General features: G+C 47.4%; 1 protein-coding gene across 1 annotated transcript in view; it reads right to left on the bottom strand.

Annotated features, from left to right (window-relative positions):
• Positions 1-10093: 10093 nt before the first annotated feature.
• Positions 10094-24078, bottom strand: part of trim44 (tripartite motif containing 44) — a 49252-nt gene continuing 35267 nt past the window's right edge. The window contains exon 6 of the mRNA XM_062546507.1: positions 10094-11400. Coding sequence (XP_062402491.1) covers positions 11313-11400 — 88 coding nt within the window. The 3' untranslated portion in view covers positions 10094-11312. The remainder of the gene's footprint in view (positions 11401-24078) is intronic.

Raw genomic sequence — 24078 nt, 5'->3', positions numbered from 1 at the left:
TGGCATAGCGGTATGTATGTCGCTAAACCCACCTAAGGGGCGAATATGTTTGAACACTTCATGCGAACCCTCAGGCTGACATAACTGTCACAAACATGTCAGGAAATTTGTACCTATTGCGACATGCTACTGATATGTAATTGAACATTTCCTTCTGCAAACCCTCACAAAGTCATGTGTGTGTGTGTGTGCACCTGCGCATTCTGGAAGAAGTGTCTGTGTGTTTGTGCTGCTATGGCCATTTTGAGTGCATTTTGAGTATCAGGGAGCTTGTTTGTGTCTCGTTGTCCCTGAGCCGTCTCACTCACAGGGTGGGGAGGGGCCTCGCACAACATGTGACATGGGCAGCCATGTTACGCTCGGGGCTGTGTTCAGACAGTCTAAACACAAACAGATATTTGAGCCTCCTAGCACAGCTGTATGCAGCTGGGTGCAGTGTATGGATGTGTGTGTTGTTGCGTGTGTGTTGGGTGTGTGTGTGTGTGTGTGTGTGTGTCCTTCCATGCCAGTCCAGTCGAACATAACGGCGTGTGACACATCACTGTGCCTTCAGCAGTGGACTTTCTTTCATCAGATTTTTTCATTTCCTGCAAAACAGCAATGAGGAACAGCAGCGCAGCAGACCAAACCATGGATCTCCACAGAACGGACTAGCAGGCTCTCTCTCTCTCTCTCTCTCTCTCTCTCTCTCTCTCTCTCTCTCTCTCTCTCTCTCTCTCTCTCTCTCTCTCTCTCTCTCTCTCTCTCTCTCTCTCTCTCTCTCTCTCTCTCTCTCAGCCTTCATTGCTGGAAGCATGTAAACAATGCCCCATCTTTCCTCATCTCTCTCTCTTCCTCTCTCTCTGTCTTCCTCTCTCTGGCTCTCTCTCTCTCTCTCTCTTCATTGCTGGAAGCATATAAACAATGCCCCATCTTTCCTCATCTCGCTGTCACTTTCTCTCTCTGTTTCCCTTGGTCTCTCCATCTCCAAACTTTTTGTTTCATTACTTCTGTCATTCCCCCAGTTTTGCACTTCTCTCCATCCCTCCCTCTCCCTCCTCCATCCATCCATCCATCCATCCAACCATTCATCCTTCACTCTCTCCACATCATACAGTATGACGTATGACACCAACCCTTATGGCACTGGTCCAAACTCTCTCTCTCTCTCTCTCTCTCTCTCTCTCTCTCTCTCTCTCTCACACACACACACACACACATGCACACACTATCTCTCTCTCTCCTGGCCTTCATTGCTGGAAGCGTATAAACAGAGCCTTATCTCTCCTCACCTCCCTGTCACTCCCTTTCTTTCCCCCCTGGTATCTCCAGTTTTCCGTTCGTTATTTTTGTCATTCCCCAACTTCTGCTGTACTTCTCTCCAATGCTCACACTCTTCCAAATCTCCTAACCCTTACAAACCCCCTCCCCCCTGCACACACACACACACACACACACAGCCCATCCCCCCACACTTAATCCCTACTGTGGGTTCCCAAAGCGTGGGGTCTGACAGCATCCCCCGTGGCTGTCTCAGGCCCGCTGCTCTGGGGGAATCCAGCAGAGAGCAGATTAAGGGTGGCAAACTGCAGATTCTCCTCGCTCCGTCTCCCGCCCTCTCCAGACAAAGGCAATATCCTGTTATCCGAGCCATCTCCTCTCCGCTGCCGAACAGCAGCTCTCCTTTGCTCTCTGGTGATTCTATCAATGTCTCTCATCGCCATGGTGACTCTCTCTCTCTCTGTCTCTTTCTCCTCCCTTGCACTTTACGTTTCTAATGCTATTTTTTTCCCATCCATAAAACGGCTTTTCTTTTCTTTTTTTTCCCCCTCTGTTTTTCTGACGCTTGTGTTGTTTTTGTTTACTCTTTCCTATTTTTAGCCACTTTTTACTGTGAGCCAGCAGAGCAGAGAGAAATACTAGCAGAGAAAGAGATAAAGGGAGAGAGACGAGAGATATTGTATCTGTTTGTATTGTTATATGTCTGCTTTGGCAACACTGCTTTAATGAGTCATGCCAATAAAGCTACCTTTGAATTTGAATTTGAATTTGAATTTGAGAGAGAGAGAGAGAGAGAGAGAGAGAGAGAGAGAGAGCGAAGAGAGAGACAAAGCTCAACGTCTGTCTGTTCCATGGACATTGACATGGCCACCTTATTAGAAATACCTCTCCAAAGCTGTTGCCATTAGCAACGACCTCACCAATAGTGCTGGCAATGATGTCGTGGGAGGGCCCATAAATGCCCATAGAGTGATATCAGGCCAGCACCATACAGGTGTTCCGTGATATGAAGAGCAGAGAGAGGGGGAAAGATAGATAGATAGATAGATAGATAGATAGATAGATAGATAGACAGATCATAAACTAAGCAATCTCTGAGGCAAAAAAAAGACAAACCTTTACAGTATGTTCCAGGAGTTGTTGTTCATCACACAGTCTTTGTCAGGCGAGGTGAGTCTTATGGTTGCGTGTGTCCCTAGTGTGTTGTCTTCACCCTCCTGCATGGGCCTGAGTGCCAACCCTGTCAAAGCAAATAAGGAGAAAGTAATGCTGTGTACACACACCATCGTCATCCTCCTCTCATCTTCCCCTCCTCTCCTCTCCTCTTCTCCTTCTGCTGTCCTCCCACTGCCTTATTGTGTGGTTGTTATGGGGTGTGAAAATGACCTGGTGGGCTGACAGCACCGTGTGTGAGTGTGAGTGTCTGTGTGTATGTGTGTGTGGGTGTGAGTGTGTGTCTCTATGTGTGTGTGTGTGTGTGTGTGTGTGTGAGCATGTGTATGTGTGTGAATGTGAGTGTGTGTGTGTGTGTGTGGGCAGAGCCCTCTGGGATGATGAGGACAAGGCCATGTGACAGCGCGAGACACCGTAACTGTCTGCAACTCCCCGAGGATGGAGCAACGCTATGCAATCATCACGCCACATATGCCTCTCCTCGCATGCACACACACACACACACACACACACACACACACACACACACACACACACACCGACACAGACACACACAGACACACACAGACACACACCTCACCTCACATGGATATGCATGTATACACAGGCACACACGCACACATACGCACGTATACACACACAAACACAAACACACACACTCACACACACTCACAGATGTTGAGTTGAAGGGTATGGATCTAAGACCCCCCGATCAAAAACAAACTTTGTGCATGTAGATCTCCTTGGGGTCGATACAACCTCCGTCTGACCTTAGCAAACAGGCCTTTTTATGTCTGGTCAGTGCCGATGGCCACTTGCTCAATAAAGCCCTCTCATCTCACACCCTCCTCCCACCACAACACATCAGAGCCCATCATACACCCATGACACAGACATACCAGCCATCCTACATCCATAACACAGACATACCAGCCATCCTACACCCAAGACACAACCGTCCTACATCCATAACACAACCATCTAACACCCATGACAAAGCCATCACAGCCATCACAGCCATCCTATATCCATAACACAGCCATCCATGACATACAGTAGCCATCTTACACCTGTGATACAGCCATCCCTGCTGAAAAAACCAGCCTGACCAGCTAAAGGTGGTTTGCTGGTTGACCAGCTTGTTAACCAGCTTATTTGACCACCCTTTGATGGTTAACCAGCTAGACCAGCAAAACTCTCGCGAAAACACACCTTCAGCTGGTTTACCCAGTTTATGATGGTAATTCAGCTGGTTTTGATTGTCGTACCACCTTAAGCTGGTCATTTTAGTTGGTGTTGCTGGTCTACATTGCTGGTTTTTACTGGCCACGCCAGCTTATGTTGGTTATTCTAGAAAACCAGCTTGACCATCTTTGTCAAGCTGGACAGGCTGGTCACCAGCATGACCATCTTAAACCAGCTGTATCCCAAACGACAGGCTGGTCACACCAGCACGACCAGCTTCCTCAGATGGTCACGCCAGCATGTCTAGCTGGTGGCCTAACCAGCTACACCAGCAAAGACCAGCAATAATAACTGTGTTTTGGGCAAAGACCAGCTAAAACCAGCTAAAACCAGCTACCAGCCTAAGCTGGTTTCTTGCTGTTTTTTTCAGCAGGGATGACAGCCATCCTATCTCCATGTACTTAATATGCAAGTTATCAATCAACATTTTAATTCGAATACCATTGTGAAAATGCAATATTTTACAGTAGAAGAGTCTCTAAATCCATAAAACAATATAATATAGTACAATTAATTATATAATTTGGGAGGCCTGACTGGGTTATCCTGTAATAAACTCTATGTTAGACACATTTCAGCTACGCAACTTGTTAGACATCTAAAAAAAAATCCCCAGGTAGCCGGCAGCGTTAGCCAGACAAAAATAAGTAAATAAATAAACAAACAAACACACGTGACACGTGTTCTCACATCACAGCTCGCTGAGTGACGGTCATTAACATTGCCATAGCGCTGCAGGCTGAACTCAACCTAACATTCACTCTAAGCCCTATACTCATGACTCAACTCTGACTTACACACGCACACACACACACTCTCTCTTCCCCTCTCTGTCTCTCTCTCTCTCTCTCTCTCTCTCACTCTCACACACACACACACACACACTCTCTTCTTCTTCTCTCTCTCTCTCTTACACACACACACACACACACACACACACACGCACACACACCACTTAACTTTACTGTGATAACCAACAGAAGTTTTTCCAAATAGCCCCAGCCGGCCACTTTGAGAAATGATTACAGCTGCTCTCTTTGCCCTATTGGCAATCTTTTCGCATCATTCACACTACATTGGAAATATAGCCAAACCTATCATGTCCCCTGCACCCCTTATTTAAAAGCACTTGTGGTCTTGTGTACTTTTTATATATGCTGTAATTTGTGTCACTTACGTTGTGGCTGTATTATTGTGGTTGCTTTACCCTACCGTAGGCCTAGGGAGAGTAACACCATTTTAATATTCTATGTCTCGTACTTATAGCAGAATTGACAATTAAGTTGAGGTTATGCAGTGATGTTCAATTCTATTTTAGTTTCTGTGCAGAATCTCTTAAATCAGTGTAGCTGCACTTTTATCATGTGACACTTGACACACTTGACTACAGTATAGGACCTGAGTGCAAAAATGGGACATCACAGCAACATTATATAAAGTATTGGGTACTACTATGTATTGGGTGCTACCTGTGCACTTCAAACACATGATCTCACTAATTACCGCACTGACCTGGCTGTGTTAATCAGAATCAGCTTGAAGCAAACACTGTGAAAATACGAGTAGGGCTTAAATTTAACTTCCTGTATGTGGGCTTCCCACACCTGCAGTGTCAGGGGATGTGTTCTCCTCTCTGCTGCACTCCATTCATCATCCACATCTCACAGCTGCTGTTAACGCCGCCGCTGCTGCTATCGCCCCCACCGAGCGCCTCTAGAGGGCTGCCACTCTGAGCGGCTCATGGAGCCCCAGCAGGTATAGGAGCAGCGTCTGAGATGGGCCGTGTCTCTGACTCTGATCTCCCATCTCCGCATCTTATCCAGTGTGAACACGAGCACCTGGGCTACACACTCCCCAAGGCTCTGAGCTACCAGCAGTGCCTTACAGGTTGGTAAAGAGGAAAGGGATTGGCCATCACTGCTACACTTGCCCACGTCGGAGCAGCTCCCAGTCCCCAAAAGGAAGGGGCTGAGATTGGCGATCTCCCTAATTGTTCCTCCATCCCTGATGTCCCCATGTCGTCCAGGTTGAATAAGTGCATAAGGGCCCATCCTATGCTGTAAGCTACTCAGAGCAGTTCAGGGATCAGCATAGATGCCATCTAAGACCCGCCCTGTCCGTAACCCTCACCCCACAGCGAGGTTGTGCCCACTGATGCCAGGTGGGAATGTGACCTCTCAGAACTCTTAACTGGATCTTTTAAGTTGAAGTAAAATAATTCCTCCAAAGTGTTTAAATATGCACAATTTAAGATAATTGCATCATTTTTTTCAGGTAAATGGACCCCCCCCTCTCTCTCTCTCTCTCACACACACACACACACACACACACACACACTCTCTCTCTCTCTCTAATTGTCCCATATTTCTCAGTGCTCCTGCTGACCCCCTCCTGTGTCTCACATCTCATTCTGACACGGAGCCCTCTCTGCTCCGATGGGCTGACTAGTGCCCGCGGACACAGAGACCAGGAGATGGACATGGCTAAGGTTGACCCTCCACATGGTGCCAGAGTGCCAGGGGGAGATGGATGTCAGGTCTAAGGGCTAACGGCCACCCCGGTCACCGCTCATCAGTCTGATGACCCTTCGCCCCCACTGTCCCCATTTCACATAATGACTGTAAGAAATGATGACAGCTTATATACTCAAGCAAAAAAGTGAAGCCACAGGTGTGGGAAATAAAGTTTGACTATTTGAAGAGTTCAGATGCAAAACCCTCTAAAGGCCACTTCTGTCAAAAATAAGATAATAGAGATAATGATGGTGAGTGAATGCTCTCCAAAAATAGTAGACGCTAATCAAATAATTTAGCTTCAAAGCCTGCTAAATACCTGTCTCTTCCTGGTCTGAAATATTGATTTGTAGGCAAAAGCCTAATAGGAGCATGATTTTAAAAAGGAAAAATGCTCATTTAAAAGAAAAGTTGACAGATGGATTTAGAGGGTTCTTCTTCTAGACTATTCATTTTTAGATTTGATAAAATCTAATAATCCAACACATTCTATGGTCATTTTCTAGAAATATGCCTGACCAATTTTGGCTTCATTTCTGGTAGGATATAATGTTTGAGAAATATGGCCAGTTCTGTTTGCACCTTCTGTTTCTGTTTGCAGATTTTGGAGTACAATGCACACTTTGGCACCAATGTTTCCAGATATGCCCGACCGACTTTGGCTTATTTTCTTCACAAGAACACTGATGCATGATGTCACGCCGTCCATGTGGTTTACAGTCATCGGTCACATCAGACAGTCACCCCTAAATGCCCACATGACCCAGAATGGCGTCAACGTGATCGATGGCGTGGCACGCTATCCAATTCCCTGGCCAGTCACGGCCGGCTGCAGAGTATGTGAGGTTTGTGGGTTTCGGCATCTCGGTCCAGACGGCTGGTGCGGGTGCGTCAGATGCTCACTGTTTCTGGTTGTAGCATCCATAATTGATTCTCTTGTTTGCAACAGCACGGGGATCAGAGGGCAATAGAATACCATCTGGGTACCTGAGGATGCCACTGACTGTATCCCAAATGGGAGAGTGAGAGAGACAGAAAGGGAGAGAGAGAGAGAGAGAGAGAGTGAGAGAGACAGAAAGGGAGAGAGAGACAATGAGTGAGAGAGGGAGGATAGAGAGAAAGTAGGAAAAGTAGGAAAGAAAAGATAGAGAAGGAGAGAAAGATGAGAGGCAGCATAAGAGTAAAGGAAAAATATATGTGTGTCCGTGTGTGTGAGATATAGTATCGATGCAAAGACAGAAATGTGTGTGTGTGTGTGTGTGTGTGTGTGTGAAATAAGGAAGAGTGTGTGAGGTGTGGAGAAGAGAGGAAAATATGATGGGGAAGGCAAAAACTTGTCACCTAAGAAATAAGATATTCTAGTCAGAGTGTGTGTACAGTATGCATGTGTATGTGTGTGTGTGTGTGTGTGAGAGAGAGAGTTTCTGTGTATATGTGAAGAGGGCAGGAGATAGGCAGTGAAAGATATATGAAAAACTGAATATCCTATAAAGACAGGAACATTTTCCCCACTTGTGATAAAAAAGAAATCAATTCCTGGGATTTGATCTGCTCTCTCTTGCTCTCTCTCTCTCTCTCTCTCTCACTCACACGCACACACACACACACACAGATGGCACTGGGATATGCTGACCACTACGTTTTAAGCAGTGGTGTGTATCATTATTTCTTAACTCATATTCTCTCACACATACACACACACACGGTGCCTACATACACAGAAGCCACAGGCAATAAACTATTTACATGCACACCACCGACAGACAGTAAAACACCTACAAACATACAGCCAAGTCATAAAGTACCCTCCCACCCACAGACATATCTACAAGACATGGATATCTCAACTGCATTGAAGACGTACTGTACACAACACAAACGAACTGAAGTAACCCAGGGACCACAAGGCTCAGACTCACAAACCGGTACACATCGGATACACACACACACACACACACACACCACATATAGGAAACAAGCAAACAAATTCTAATGTGTATCACAACTCTAAGACATTGACACGTCAACACCTGTTTAGTCAAATGCAAAACCCATTGACTTAAGAGTATCTGAATACTTTGCTAGGCACTGTCCAGCCATTGTACTGTATACCCACTACAAACTGACACACACACACACACACACACACACGCTTGTAATGAGCAAAAAACACACACACACACACACACACACACACACTTATAATGAGAGCAAGAAAAGCAAATTTGCTTAACATTTCTTTTCACTTTTCCTAACAGAACAAAGGCTGTTCTGTGACTAGCAACCACCTCACGTAACCAATTTAATCCCAAACCACACAAAGCAATTAATATTTGTCAACACAAATTCACCTATTATCTCCAGAACCTTCCTGTAGGGTGTGGAAGGGGGCGGCTAATGGCTAATGGCTAATGGCGGTGCCTCCGTCTGAAGGTAGATGGGCCGTGCGGTGCCTGCAGAGCCTGAAGTAATCGTGCGTGTGGAGAAAATGGGGCAAAGTTAGACCCTTAGCATCCAACACCTTTTATGTCCCTAATTTCCTGTGTGCCTTCTTGCAGAGACGGATGACACTTTTGTGTCCCTCCTCAGGTCTGCGGTAGTGTAGGTGTAGGCAGCTCTGATGGCCTGAGACGGATGATGGAGGTGTTTTGGACGAGGGTATAATGATTATGTGTTCAAACAGGAGCGGGAGGAGGTGGTGGTGGTGGTGGTGGGGGTTCTCTTTTTGATGGTGCTTTAAATAAAAAACTAAACAAACACACACTTTCACACAAACACACACACACACATACAGCGCACACACACACACAAACACACACATACAGTGCACACACACACACACATGCTGCCTCTGTGTTGCGACTGAGGCCAGAATCAATTTTAGTGTACAAAGGACGACTAAAGAGGCTTGAGTGGCTCTGGTTGCTGTAACAATCAGCCATGTCTTTCTGCTGGGCGAGGAATCAATGTCTACTGAGTAAACGCAGCCATTAAGCTCCATTATTTCTATAAAGGGAAACACACAGGGGGTTGTGGGTAATGGAGGGGTGTGTGTGCTTGTGTGTGTGGTTGTGTGTGTGTGTGTGTGTGGGTGGGAGGGGGGATGTGTGTGTGACTCAAAGCCCCGTTTTCCTCTCTGACCGCAGCCCCTGGCAAAGTGAATTTCACTCCCATCAACGCCTGAATGCAGTTACATCGGACAATGCTGAGCCAGCAAGCACAGCCAAAATGGTGCGAGTGTGTGTGTGTGTGTGTGTGTGTGTGTGTGTGTGTGTGTGTGCGTTGGGGGGACTTAGGTGTGAAGACCCACTTCCTGTAGGAGGCCAAGGACATGGAGAGAGAACAAATGAGAGGGAAGAAGAGAAGGGAAGAGAGAGAGGAGAAAGAGAGAGAGGGAGAGAAGAGAGAGAGAGAGAGAGAGAGAGAGAGAGAGAGAGAGAGAGAGAGAGAATGCAGATGTCTGACGTGTGCCTACAGAGTGTTTTTGGATGACAACATCAAATCGAAGCTATGTTACCTTGATACACTGCCTATATATAAAAAAACAAAGCTGAAAGAAGATGGAAAATAAAAGGCAACCATGAAAAACATTCATGTGTCTAATGTGTGCATACATGCTTTGTCTGTAAGTTTCTTACAGTACTGTATATAAAGAAATCTCAGTGTTTCACTTCATCTGCATTTTTATTCAAAGTCAGAAAATAAAAGCATCTTTCAAGCACTTGAGAAATTGAAACACTTTCTTGCTGTCATTCTCAGTAGAGTTTTTTTCTTTCAAAACAAGAAATGAAAAGTCTCAAGATAAAGACAAAGAAGACAGTACGGAAATCCCACAGCACCTTTCACTCTTACATGGAATAACTATTCCCTCATACTCCCTCAAAGTCAAGACTACAGAGCAGTGTGTGTGCGTGCGTGTGTGTGTGTGTGTGTGTGTGTGTGTGTGTGTGTGTGTGTGTGTGTGTGTGTGTGTGTGTGTGTGTGTGTGTGTGTGTGTGTGTGTGTGTGTGTGTGTGTGTGTGTGTGTGTGTGCGTGCGTGTGTATGTATGTGTGTATGTGAGTGTGTGTGTGTGTGTGAGAGAGAGTGTGTTCTAGCACTTTAAACTCTGCCGTATTTAAATGAGCAAGGCTCTAATAATACCTCCACGCAGCATAGCCTCCACTGATATTCTACTCATTTTTAGCAGTTCATTGCACAGTAATTCACAGATGTAGGCTCAGCAGCAGAGCTCTGAACCGTGGACCCTGTAGGGAGAAATTAAGACGTTAAAATAGCATTACCCCAAGGGCATAGGCACACCTGGAGCCCCAAAGGCCTAACAGTTCACCAGCAACAATTAGAGCCATCAGCATTTGAATGATTCCCACAGCAGATCCCATCATTAAAAGGATGATTGTGACGACCGCACTAAGGCAGGCAAAGAGGTACTCGTATAGAAGACAAATTTGGCATTTATCAGAGGAAGGACACAGCAGAGACCTGTGAGTGGACTACTGGACCCGGCTAATGCAGAGCATGTGTTTCACTTTGCTGTAAGCACTATTATATAGACTCTCACTGCGCTTGCAGGCAGCGACTTGCGTGATTTAGCAGGATTACTAAATAATGTTGTTTTTTTTCTTCTTCTTTTTTTGTGATATAACTCAATCAAACAAAACATACAAACGTAAGAAAAACAAAACAATAGAGGAGTGTGTCTCAAAATGCCATTTCACGCTCTGGTGCCGCTCGGTTTTTCTCTCGCACCTCCTCCGCCACCACCACCTCCATCATCACCATCTCCACCACCCAAGATGGGGGGCCTGGGGGGTGGGGATCTTCGAGTTGGGTACACCAAGCTGGCAGACGGGAGTTTGGGAGTTGGTATGGAGGCCGCGAGGCACAGACACCCAGAGGGCCCAGAAGGCAGTCATTGAGTCCCAGGGAAGAGGGCTGTGCACAGGTGATAGCAGTGCAGGGGTTGGGGTGGGGTGGGGTGGGGTGGGGTGGGGTGGGGTTGCTGACTCCAGTGCTGGGGAGGAGGGATGGTGTAAAGGGGGGAGTGCCAGGAACAGACTGTCTGTGTGTGTGTGTGTGTGTGTGTGTGTGTGTGTTGTTGTTGGGGTGGGACCGGGGGCTGTCAGGGTGCATATCCGCCCCTGTGTGAGTCCGAGTCTCCGTCTCTGTAGCCTCTGCGGTCCCTGGGCTCTGGTCTGTGTTCCGGCATCCTGGGGACAAACAAACAAACACACACACACACACACATAAACACAGAGTTTTCATGACCACATCCGACTGTGAGAAAACACCAGATTTCCAATCCACACTTTACATGACTCAGTTTGCCTGTCCACATGTTTCACTCTCTCCATTACCTTATCTTCATCTCCCCTCCTTTTCTCATTCCACCCTTCTCTCTTTCTCTCATTCCTTCTCTTTCTCTTTCTTTCTTTCTATCCCTTTGGCTCTGTGCCTGTAAGGGATGTTTCCATTTGCCACTTTAAGTACTTTCAGCCGAGGCTGGCCGGAGAGGGGGGGGGGGGGTATCCATTCCTCCTCTTCCTCCTTCTCCTCCTCCTCCTCCTCCTACATCATCTCTTCTTTGTTTTCCAGTCTAGCTCTCTAATGCTGGTCACTACGACGTCTGTATCAGCAGCAGTTCTTGTCTGTATTAGTCAGACATTTTGCGTCATTCACTACATCATTCTGACTCACCACTGTGGTGGCGGTGGTGTGTGTGTGTGTGTGTGTGTGTGTGTGTGTGTGTGTGTGTGAGTGTATGCGAGTGTGAGACAGTGTGAGTGTGAGAGTGTTGTTTGCTATCGACTCCGTAACAGCGCCATCGTCACTGAGAGCGCGTGGTGGTGGTGGTGGTGGTGGTGATGGCGCCCCAGACGTACTGCGCTTTGCTGCGCTGTGCTGCGCCGTGCGAGGTGCCTCATCATCTGCGGTAATGACGGAACCCCGCGGGCCCCTGGAGCCTGACTCTTTGTGTTCCGCACCAGAAGTGCTTCATTAGGTGAAAGAACCTTTCATCTCTCATTCACTGCCAGCACTGATCTGGAAACAGCATGTCATGACTTCACAGGAAAATGAACCTTAAAGCAACCTAGACTGATTGTGAATGAACTACAGTATGCTCCCTCCCCACCCCACTTCCCTCGCTCTTTTGAAAAAGTTCCATGTCATCAAGCTGTGCATGCTTTATGCTGTTTCAAGAAAGCAATGGATGCAAAATAGAAACAAAATGTACTGTAGGCCAGAGACAAATACAAGGTCTAGAGAATAGACTATATGAAACATAATATCTAGAGTGATGCACAGTAAATGCAGTATTTCTAGTGTACCATTGCTTGTGACGAATGCTGAGTGCTATGTTGAGTGCCATGTTGATTAGTGGTGAGGGGGAAACATGATTCTGTTTCGTATCTCAATATTTTGTTCACCCAATTATATCAATACTAGTAGCTCAAAGTATCGCAATACTTAATTCTAGAATGTAATAATCTATTTCTCTTTTATTTGAGTCGAGCTTACTCTGGGTTTACTCTGATAACATTACATTTCCTTACTACACCCACCACTGTGCATTCAACGGCAACTTCAAATAAAAATGGCTTCAAAATACACGTGCTAACAATGGTGCTGACAGACATATTCTACACTCTCATACTGGGTAGAAGAGTATATATTCTATACTCTTCTACTGGGTTGGTGGTGCTGACATAATTATATATTCTATACTCTTCTACTGGGTTGGTGGTGCTGACATATATATTCTACACTCTCCTACTGGGTTGGTGGTGCTGACATATATATTCTATACTCTTCTACTGGGCTGGTGGTGCTGACAGATACAGTATATTCTATACTCTCATACTGGGTTGGTGGTGCTGACATATATATTCTATACTCTTCTATTGGGTTGGTGGTGCTGACATATATATTCTATACTCTTCTACTGGGTTGGTGGTGCTGACAGATCTCTATTCTATACTCTTCTACTGGGCTGGTGGTGCTGACATATATATTCTATACTCTTCTACTGGGTTGGTGGTGCTGACATATATATTCTATACTCTTCTAGTGGGCTGGTGGTGCTGACAGAGCTCTATTCTATACTCTTCTACTGGGTTGGTGGTGATGATATATATATTCTATACTCTTCTACTGGGTTGGTGGTGCTGACATATATATTCTACACTCTTCTACTGGGTTGGTGGTGCTGACATATATATCCTATACTCTTCTACTGGGCTGGTGGTGCTGACATATCTCTATTCTATACTCTTCTACTGGGCTGGTGGTGCTGACATATATAATCTATACTCTTCTACTGGGCTGGTGGTGCTGACATATCTCTATTCTATACTCTTCTACTGGGCTGGTGGTGCTGACATATATATCCTATACTCTTCTACTGGGCTGGTGGTGCTGACATATATATCCTATACTCTTCTACTGGGTTGGTGGTGCTGACATATCTCTATTCTATACTCTTCTACTGGGTTGGTGGTCCAGCGGGGGCACATGTGAATGGCATGACTTATTCATCAGCACATTACTTTAGCTAACAGAGCTGGGACCTCTTAAGTGGAGAACAAATGAATATGAATGGAAAGAGACAGGGGAGAAAGAAGGATCACTCTCTCTCTCTCTCTCTCTCTCTCTCTTCCTAACACGCTCTCTCTCTTCCCCACTCTCTATCTCTCTCTCTCTTCAACACACGCTCTCTCTCTTCCCCACTCTCTATCTCTCTCTCTCTTCCCCACACTCTCTCTCTCTTTTCCTGCATTCTGTCTCTCTCTATCTCTCTCTCCTGCTCACTCGCTTGCGCGCAATTCCATCTCCCTGCTTCCATTCTCAGGTTTTCATGTGCAGAAGAAAATTAATCTCTTAAGTTTGTGTGTTTGTGTGTGTGTGTGTGTGTGTGTGTGTGTGTGGAGAGAGAGTGTGCACTTACGTGTGTGTGCGTGTATGTATATGTGTGTATGTGAGAGAGAAAGAGAGAGAAAGAGAGAGTGTGTGTGTGTGTGTGTGTGTGTGTGTGGGTCAGAAGACTGAGCTGCTTTAGAGACTAAGGCTTTTTAGCGCTCATGATTCTTTCATGCACACTAATATATTCAATGCATTAATGATGAACACCAATCATCTCCCCGGCCTATATGAGACCAGAGTGGGGGGGGCGGCGGCACGCCAGTGATGTATGCAGGTCTCCACCCCAAAGGGAGGGGCCTAAAATGCATGTGTTTCACTGGCCAATAACAGGTGGACAAGGGGGCACGTTGCTAGACCTAACTGCAGAGATGCTGATGCTGATGTGGATGCTGATGCTGATGCTGTGTTTGTCCTGAGCTGAAGGTAATCACCACTGCCACATACAGATCTATAGACTGCACAGCACAGCACTTTCAGCATGGCTGAATGAGGGTATTATGTCGGTACACAAAGCACTTGAGAGCAAGTTATCGTCTCGAGCACAGTGCGTCTATTAACTGGGGGGTCGTTATTCCAATCTACACCCCGGCATGAGGCTGGAAGAGGGATGGATGGGTATAGACCAGCTACGCGGGTTGGTTGAACACGGGCATCATCTCTGCATGGGGCACTTGGGAGTAGTCATTCCCCGATGCGCTCCAGGAGGGCACTAATGGGTATGGATGAGGCCTGCAGGACGACGACTCTTCCTCTCTCCCCACTCTGCCTCTCTCCTCTTTCCTCTCCTCCCCTCTCTCTCTCCTTTCCCCTCTTCCCCTCTTCCATCTCTCTGTTCCCCTCGTCTCCCCACTCCCAGCTCCTCTCCTCTCTCTTCTTTCCCCTTTCTTTTCCCTCTCTCTCCTCTCCCCTCTTCTCCCTCCTCTCTTTCCTCTTCTCCCTCCTCTCCTCTCTCCCTTCTCTCTTCATCCCTCTCTCTCCTCTCCCCTTTCTAGCTCTCTCAAGGAGGCCGTGCCCTCTGCCGAAGCTGCTGCCGCCGCCGCCGCCACTGCTGCTGTTGCTGCTTAATGATGTCAAACATGGAGCTTCAGCAGGACCAGCTACTATCATCACATACACAGAGATACAGAGAGAAGGAGAGAGGGCAGGAGAGAGAGAGAGAGAGAGAAAGAGTTAGAGAAAGAGGGAGAGAGGGCAGGAGGGAGGGAGGGAGAGAGAGAGGGAGGGAGAAAGAGTCAGAGTGAGTGTGTGAGAGAGAGAGAGAGAAAGAAGGAGAAGGAAATAAAAAGTAAAGAGAAAGAGACAGATAGAGAGAGGTAGCCAGGGAGAGAAAGACAGACAGAGCAATTAAAAGAGAATGACTGAGAGAGGAGAAGAAGTGTAGCAAAAGCACATATGAGTCCCGTGAGGATTGCATGTCTCTGGTGGGGAAAAGAGAATGTGGGTATGATGGGTAATTTGACATGTCTGAATGCACAGGAACCGGGACCTAATTGGAGGCTGTTTTCCTAAAGGCTTTCTCTCTTCCTCCACCATCTCTCTCTGCATCCCTCTCTCTCCTCCTCTACCCCCTCTCTCTCTCCCTCTCTCCCCTTTTTATCCTTCTCTGTCTCGCTCCATCTCTCTCTCTACCGCTCTATCCCTCTTTCTCTATCCCTCCCTCCCTCTCTCTCTCTCTGCAACTCTATCCCTCTCTCTCTCTCTCTTTCCCCTTTTTATCCTTCTCTGTCTCGCTCCATCTCTCTCTCTCTCTACCGCTCTATCCCTCTCTCTCAATCCCTCCCTCCCTCTCTCTATCTATCCCTCCCTCCCTCTCTCTTTCTCTCTCTCTCTCTCTCTGCCACTCTATCCCTCTCTCTCTCTCTCTCTCACCCGTCTCCACCCCCTCATGTGTTCCTAGATTGGCTTGCACAGTTTTCCTCCCAGACGGCCCCTCTGGACCTGTCACTGGGAAAATGGCCTTGCTCATTGCTTCCACTTGAAAGCCCAAGGCGATCTCCACACACACTTTGTAGTCCGACGACTTCGCCGCTGCTTAGAGACAGGAAAAAAAGAGGGAAGAAATTCAGCGAGTTTGCTGAAGGAAGTAGAGCGGAAGGGAGGAAGAGAGAGAGAGAGAGAGAGAGAGAGAGAGAGAGAGAGAGAGAGAGAAAGATAAAAAATGAAGAGAGGTGGTAGCAAGACAGGAAAGGTGTGGGGAATTACAGAATAAAATAAAATAAGATAAAAAACAGGTAGAAAAGGGAGAAAGGGAGTAGAAAGAAAGAAGGGAAGAAGGGAGGAAGGAAAAAAGAGAGGCGGAGAGGAGAGGGCAGAGGAGACAGGGGCATTGTGGGAAATAGATATGTGTCAGTGCTGGAGAGCCGCCCATCTGAAGGCGGTGGCAGCAGGCCGGGTGTGGTGTGTTAATTAGATGTTGTTGCCGAGTTTCTGGAAAGGAACAGGCCGACGCCTCCCGATTTGGGCACACTGCACTGAATATTTTATCGGCCAAGCTGTTGCCACAGTTGCTGTTCTTCTAAGCGCAGCCTACATTCGCTCTCGACGAGAAACGTGCATCTCGGCGCTTTGAAGAGGCAAGAAGACGCATCCGCATCCCGGAGCAGCGAGGAGCACATGCACTGTCCTGACCTTTTGAATTCAGCGCAGGGGCAAATACAAACACAAGCACGCAAGCACACACACACACACACACACACACACACACAGCCACACACACACACACACACACACACACACACACACACACACACACACACACACACACAAACAGAGATATACAGAAAAATGTTAATCCATTTACTCTGACACATACACACACACACACAAACACACACACACACACACATGTGCACACACACACACACACACACACAAACAGAGATATAAAAAATGTTAATCCGTTCACTCTCTGACACACACACACACACACACACACACACACACACACGTCTGACGCCAGGGAGAAAAGTGACAAGAGTAATAAAGGTGCGAGGAGGAGGAGGAGGAGTGGTTGCCGTGGCGTCAGGAGACGTGCGAAGGCAGATCTCACAACACAGAGGAGGCTCGCCGAGCGCCGCTCACACTCCAGACAGGGAGCGGAGGAGGGCCCACACACACGCTGTTAAAAATAAATAAACACACAAGACACAGCCACACACTGATCCAAGGGATACAGAGACTTAGGGGGCCGGAGGAGGAGGAGGGAATGTGTGTGTGTGTGTGTGTGTGTGGGGGGGGGGGGTGGGTATGAGAGAGAGGGAAGGAGACAGATAGACAGACAGAGCGAGATAGAGAGTGAGAGAATGTGTGAAAGGGATTGTGTGTCTACTTTATACAGTATATATATGTGAGTGTGTGTGTGTGTGTGGGTGTGTGTGTGTGTGTGTGCGCGTGTGTGTGCATGTTAGCTGCGGTATTGAAGTGGGGGTGGGCCTGGAAATGACAGGCCTATTAAAGCAGTTCAATTCATGTTGTGCAGAATCAGGTGATGTTAGATTAAACGCCTCATAAATTCATATACACACAACACACACACACACACACACACACACACACACACACATATAAAGTAGACACAAACTGATGGGTCTGCACAGTGGGACATTTCTAGTAAAACCACAACAGACCTCCTTGCAGGATTATAAAGGCACATGAAGCATGGCTAACTCATATGAGCAGACACACTCTTACTTCTGCACATTACACTGAGTGTGTGTATGTGTGTGTGTGTGTGTGTGAGTGTGCGAGTGTGTGTGTGTGTGTGTGTTTGTATGAGTTTATTGAGCATTTCACATAGAATTGTCTGATAGTGTATCACATGTGTTCAGCACGTACTGCACATAATACTGTGCGTTTGGGAGACTACAGAGAGACACGCATCTGCAACCATGACACAAGAGGAGCAGAAAAAAAATAAATCACAAAAATAATGGAAGAAAATGTAAGCTTGGCCCTTTCTACGCGACTTCAGAGAGAGACTCAGATGGCGGCATTAACACGCTTGAATCGTAAATCTTACACGTGCTCATTTAGTGATTTTTACAACCGCTCTAGCCACTGGGGCAATCGAGGAATTAATTGAGGAAAGTTGCCGCTTGCGTTGGCACCAGTAATGAATGGCGTATTAATTAAAGTGTGAAATTAAAATCAGGCACAACATAAAGCAACAAAGCAATCTCACCCTTGTGTGTTTGGAGATCGAGAGCGAGAGAGAGCAAGAGAGAGAGAGAGAGAGAGAGAGAGAGAGAGAGAGAGAGAGAGAGAGAGAGAGAGAGAGAGAGAGAGAGAGAGAGAGAGAGCGAGAGAGAGAGAGAAAGAAGTGAGGCTCTTGTAACACTAGTCACGTGGGTGGTAATTCTCCCTAAGCCCATTTTTCATCAAGATGCAAACGGCGATAAACAATTAGGCTTCGTTCGTTCCCTCTCTCCTCTACGTCCCGAGCCTATCGCACGTCTTCCGCCCTCGTGCCCACTTTCTATCTCTCTCTCTCTCTCTCTCCCTCTATCCCTCCCTCCATCCCTCCCTCTCTCCATCCCTCCTTCCCTAAACCACTCTCTGTTCCTCGGCAGCCATTAAAGTCCAATTAGTCAGCAATTAAGCTTTAATGAATGTCTAAAAGTGGCTGTGAGTCAGTGGAGGGGGGCGGCGCGGCGAGGGGCCTTCAGCGGCTGACCGCTGATCAAAGTGACGGATAGCCTCGCCGCTTCCTTCCGTCCGCACCGTGCCGCCCTCGCAGCGCCCCTTTCATATTCGGAGATAACTCATTTTTATGAAGAACAAAACCGCACTCAAACGCCGCCGCCGTTGCTGCTGCTGCTGCTGTTGCTGGTGGCGCTGTTGTTTTCGAGGAGCGAGGAGCACAGGCACTGGGAGCTCAAGGGAAAAGGTTATGAAGGTCACACCGTGACGTCACAGCAGTTGGGAGAGGAGAGGAAGGAGAGAGAGAGAGAGAGAGAGACCTCGAGCTCAGTGACCACAACCTAGTAATAGAAACAGGCAGACACAGGAAAACCTGACTGCCAGTAGAACAAAGTATATGTGGTTACTGTCAGGCAGAGATGCTTGAAACAGAGGAGCATTTCTTTCTTCACTGTGAAAAATACAAAAATGTTGATGGACATTCTTCCCCAGATTCCAAATAGGCATCACACATTTTCAAGATGGTGACAACAACAAAGGGCCTTCTGCTGCCTTAGCAGCACAGTTTAGCTTGAAATGTGAGGATCTGAGGAACTAAAAGAAATCTGTCTCTGAAATACACACATGCACGCATGCACACACACACAAATCACCCTATTATTACTTTTGTTCTTTACTGCTGTTAATTCTAGATCGTTTATGTCCACCCCACACTGATGAGCCCACCCCTCCTTCTTACTGTGCGTTCAGACCAAGAGCGACCAAAGCTGCAAAAGCGTTTTTTTTTTTTTTTGTTTTTCTTTTATGGTCTTATGTTCTTGTATGCTATGTTGTATGCAACAATAGCTTTGGCAACACTGTTCCCATACAGTCATGCTAATAAAGAAAGAAACAAGAGATAGAGATAGGGGAGGACATGATCTGGGTGAGGTCATCATCTCCGCTGCCGTTGTGGTCTTCACTACTTTGTGCTACAGTAGCCGCTTGCGGGCCTGATCAATCTAAGGTGAACGCTCTGCCAAGGCTGGGGGCATGACTGAACCGTGGAGGAGGATGGATACCAGCAGTCAGAATTCGGAAGAAGGCCGTTTAAAAAAACTCCCTCGGATTTGACGGTCTTGCTTCGCAGCAGAATCTCCCTCTTCCCCCCTCCCCTGCCCCGTTCGCTCTCTCCCATCGCTTTACGGCGTCCTTGAAAGAGATCCAAACTCCTCTGGAGGCGCAAAGAGCCTCTCGCTGTCTGTTCTTCTAAGAATAGATCACAACTCCGAGGCTGTGATGTGAGAGCGAATATAAAAAAAATAATAAATATATAAAAAATATATTAAAAATCACTTTGGAAATAAAACTTTATCTTCACTTCTGTTCCGCGTCTATTTTCTGCAGCTGAGGGGGAGTAAGAAGCTGGTAAGTGTGGATAAGTGCTGACAGAACAGAGCCGCTCGCTCACGTCTTCCTCCAGCTGGCATCTCAATGCAGGACGCTTCAGTTTACACTCAAACTTGGCTTCAGCACAACAGGCTTCCAGGGCCGTCCAAAAGATAAAAGGTAAAGGTGACTAATATTTAGCAAATGTTTTTTTTACCCAAGACGACCTGGAGCCGTAATGGCAGGGGTTCAAGAATCCTCTATGGGTCATGTGCCAGAAGATTATCTCTATCTAGCTCGAACCCTAACAGGGGAGCTACACCAGATGCGTAACTGAAGCGTTCCGTTCGCGACGCGTAAAATCCATTTTAGAAGATGGGTCTATTTTTTTCGAATGAACGCGCCTCTGTTGCGTCTGGTGTAGCTACTTCCATTGACTACAGTGATAATTAACTGCTGCGACCGGCTGCAACATACGCGCCGCGAACGGAACGCTTCAGTTACGCGTCTGGTGTAGCTCCCCTCTAACCTTAACCCATGCCTAACTCTAGCGCCTTCCAGGCAGCGCTGCCTTGAAGACAACGTTGGGGGCTCAAAACACCAAGAAACCTCTATCTATAAGGTGAAGTCAGCCATTTTAATCCAAAACAGCCTTTTGCCATCGTCAGCTTTATGGTCCTCAAGCTACCTGTCCAGAAGACAGACCTGGCTCCGCAACTGGAGAGAGAAGCAAAGCGCCACGGATCGAGGAGGCGTACACTCTTTTAGCCAGTCGACACATTTCTTCAGGAGTGTGGGGTTGAGGAGAGGAACTTGCCTGTTTCTTGGAATGGAATGGCAGTTCTTTAGCCTGACGAGCCAGACCCACATCAAGATGTAGGGTCTGGGAACTCACCATAGACAGGACTCAATCGGAGGGGTGGGATAAACGGTTGTCTTTCAAACTCCCTCTCCACGCAATAGGACAGCGATACAACCAATCATCTTCTTGTTTTCAAGTAGCAGCAGTAGCAGGATGGGGAAATCACGCTTAACGGTCACAACTTACAGTATGGTCGCAGGTCAGCCGTCATTATGTTAAGCCCGCCCATCGACTCTGTACATGATGTGATTGGCCCGACAAAAGTTTAAAATATTCACCTCCCAAGTCAACAGAGAGTTGCTAGACCACCCCAGCTGCCGCTACGGGCATCTAGATTTCTAGGCTAGCAGTTCTTCCCAGAATATGTAAACTCAGGATAAGGTAGAGCAATGGCCACCCTCGGGCTGAAAACCAGAACGGCTGAAGGCCCACAGAGCAGCGTTAGGTGGCACAAGGTTTTCCACGGGAAACAGAGCTCATTGCACCTCTGAGCAGCGGGCATGATGCCAGTCGTGCTTGACTGAGGAGGTGGCAGCCTGGGTGGTGCGATTGGCTGATGCCATCTCTCCTAACTGTCAGCAGAAGGGCCACCTGGTGCCTGGGCTGAACCAGTGCCAGGCCATCAACGCGCAAGATGACAGTTTTTGCCAAGGTGCCCACAGCATGAGCGGCAGGGAGCTAATCACCGTCACACCGACACACACACACACACACACACAACCGTACACACATACTGTACCACCACACACACACACACACACACACACACACACACACACACACACAGAGACCACCATACACACACACACACCAACACACACCATCGCACACACATCCCACCGTACATACACCCACACACACACACCCTGCCGCACACACACAGACACACACACACAGACACACACAAACATGCACATCCACAAACACACACACACACACACACACACACACACATGGGCACACACACACACACAGGCACACAGATGGCACCTGTGCTTTCTGGGTATGGCAATTAGGGAGCCCTGGCATTGCCAGGCTGTGCAGGCCAAAACTCTGTCTGAAGGACAGCTTCTCGTTTTTGTTTTCTTGTTGGGTTGAAAACTAATGAGGCAAACTCTCTCCCCTCTCTACAGGTCTTTTACACGCTCTCTCTCCTCCTGGCAGGGCCTCCGTATCCACCCACTACCGTGCAAAAGGACTCACACGTGTTCCAGACACCATATGCTCATGCCATGGCAGAGGTACGGGCAACGGGCCCCAGCCAGATACGGGCATCTTCCTCGTGGCACCCGTGCCAGATACCACATCTCATTCCCACACTGACAGAGACAGAGAAGAGAGAGGGATACAGAGACAGATAGAGAGAACAGAAGAGGGATGGATACAGAGAAAAAGAGAGAAAGAGGGAGAGGGGGGGAGAAAGACCTACATAGAGCGAGGGATAAAAGGATAGAGAGATAGAGAGGTACAGAGGGAGATAGAGAGAGAGAGAGGGAGAGAGAGAGAGAGAGGGAGGGAGATAGGAAGTTGCCGAGAGTGGAATCCATGCCAAGCACTCAAATTAGAAGAGAACAGGAACTAATCATTAATTACTGAGGGGAAAAAAGAGAGGTATTCAATTCAATATGCCTTTAAAAAAACAGCCAGACCTTGTTTTCTTTACTTAGGCTCATTGTGTTGGGAAATGGGTCAGTGTTGTGCTCGTCCCATCAATTGTGCTCTCCATTCCCAATCAGGCCTGTGAAGTTCCATTTGCCAGATAGATACACAGATTGAGAGCACAGTAAGAGAGAGAGAGAGAGAGAGAGAAACATGAGAGAGAGTGTGTGTGTGTGAGAGTGAGAGAATGAGAGAGAGTGTGTGTATGTGTGTGAGAGACAGAGAAGGGCTGAGAGAGGAGAAGCAGAGACAGAGAGAGAGAGAGAGAAACAAGAGATAGAAAGTGTGTGAGAGAGTGAGAGAATGAGAGAGGAGAAACAGAGAGAGACAGAGAGAGAGAGAGAGAGAGAGAGAGAGAGAGAGTATGAGATAGAGTGTGAGAGTATGAGGCCAAATAAAAGTGAGGCAATAAGAAACACGGTGGGCAAAACGCGGGCAGAAAAAAAAAAAAAAACCTTTGCCACCCGGAGCAGAGATGGCACCACCCTGAGCAGAGAGGCCCATCTCTCCGCGTGTCAGTGGGGCCAGGCAAGCGTGCCACTCTCTCTGACTAATAACGTTTTACGCGCTCTAATGCGTCTTGTAAAACGTCTGTCATAAAAGGCTGCCAAACTCCACGAGGTAATATTCTTCGAATATTGTACTCGATCATATCTGCGGGCGGAAAGGCAATTTCATTGTTTCGTACGAATCCTTCAGCGCCGTCGATCCATTTCGCTCTATTCGTCTAGGCCTGTCACCAGGCAGGACCTCAGAGAGAGGGAGAGAGAGAGAGAGCAAAAGAAAAATAAAGAGCAAAATGAAAAAAGAGACATAACATGCAAAAGAGAGAAAGCGAAAGCGATAGAGAGGAAAGCGAAGAAAAGAGAGAAAAACAGAGAGAAAGAGATAGAGTAGAGGAGAGAGGGGAAGAGAAGATAGCTGGCAGCTCATCCAGAACAGGAGGAGGAACAGATAAGAGACGCGAACGAGAGCGAGGAACAGAATGAGGTGAGAAGAGGCAGGGATGAGCGAAAGAGAATCTGGAAGAACGAGAGAAAGACAGAGAGAGAGAGTGAGGGAGAGAGAGAAAGTGGGAAGGAGACATCCTGTGAATGCTAACGGGTAGGTGAGGTAATTAAACGTTGCCTCCCCGACATAGCACCCCACCACCCCCACCTCCACACTGCACCCCACCACCCCCACCTCCACACTGCGCAATGCTGACGCCCCGGGGTGGGAGGAGTCCCAAGTGCCACCACAGCCCATAAATCGCCACGGCGATACGTTGCTTGTCAAGAGCACTGCTGAATTAAACATCTCCATAACAACCTCACCTTTTCTACCCCTCTTCTTCTCCTTTCTCCTTCTCTTAATCTATCACTCTCTTTCTCTCTGTCCTTCTCTCCCCACTGACCATGGCAACCTCTCTAAGGCCTTAACTCTCTTAACTCTGTTACTT

Source organism: Sardina pilchardus, chromosome 10 (assembly GCF_963854185.1).
Source record: "Sardina pilchardus chromosome 10, fSarPil1.1, whole genome shotgun sequence".
Lineage (NCBI taxonomy): Eukaryota > Metazoa > Chordata > Actinopteri > Clupeiformes > Clupeidae > Sardina > Sardina pilchardus.
Note: the sequence above shows the minus strand (reverse complement) of the source record. Positions and strands in the feature narration are given on the sequence as shown.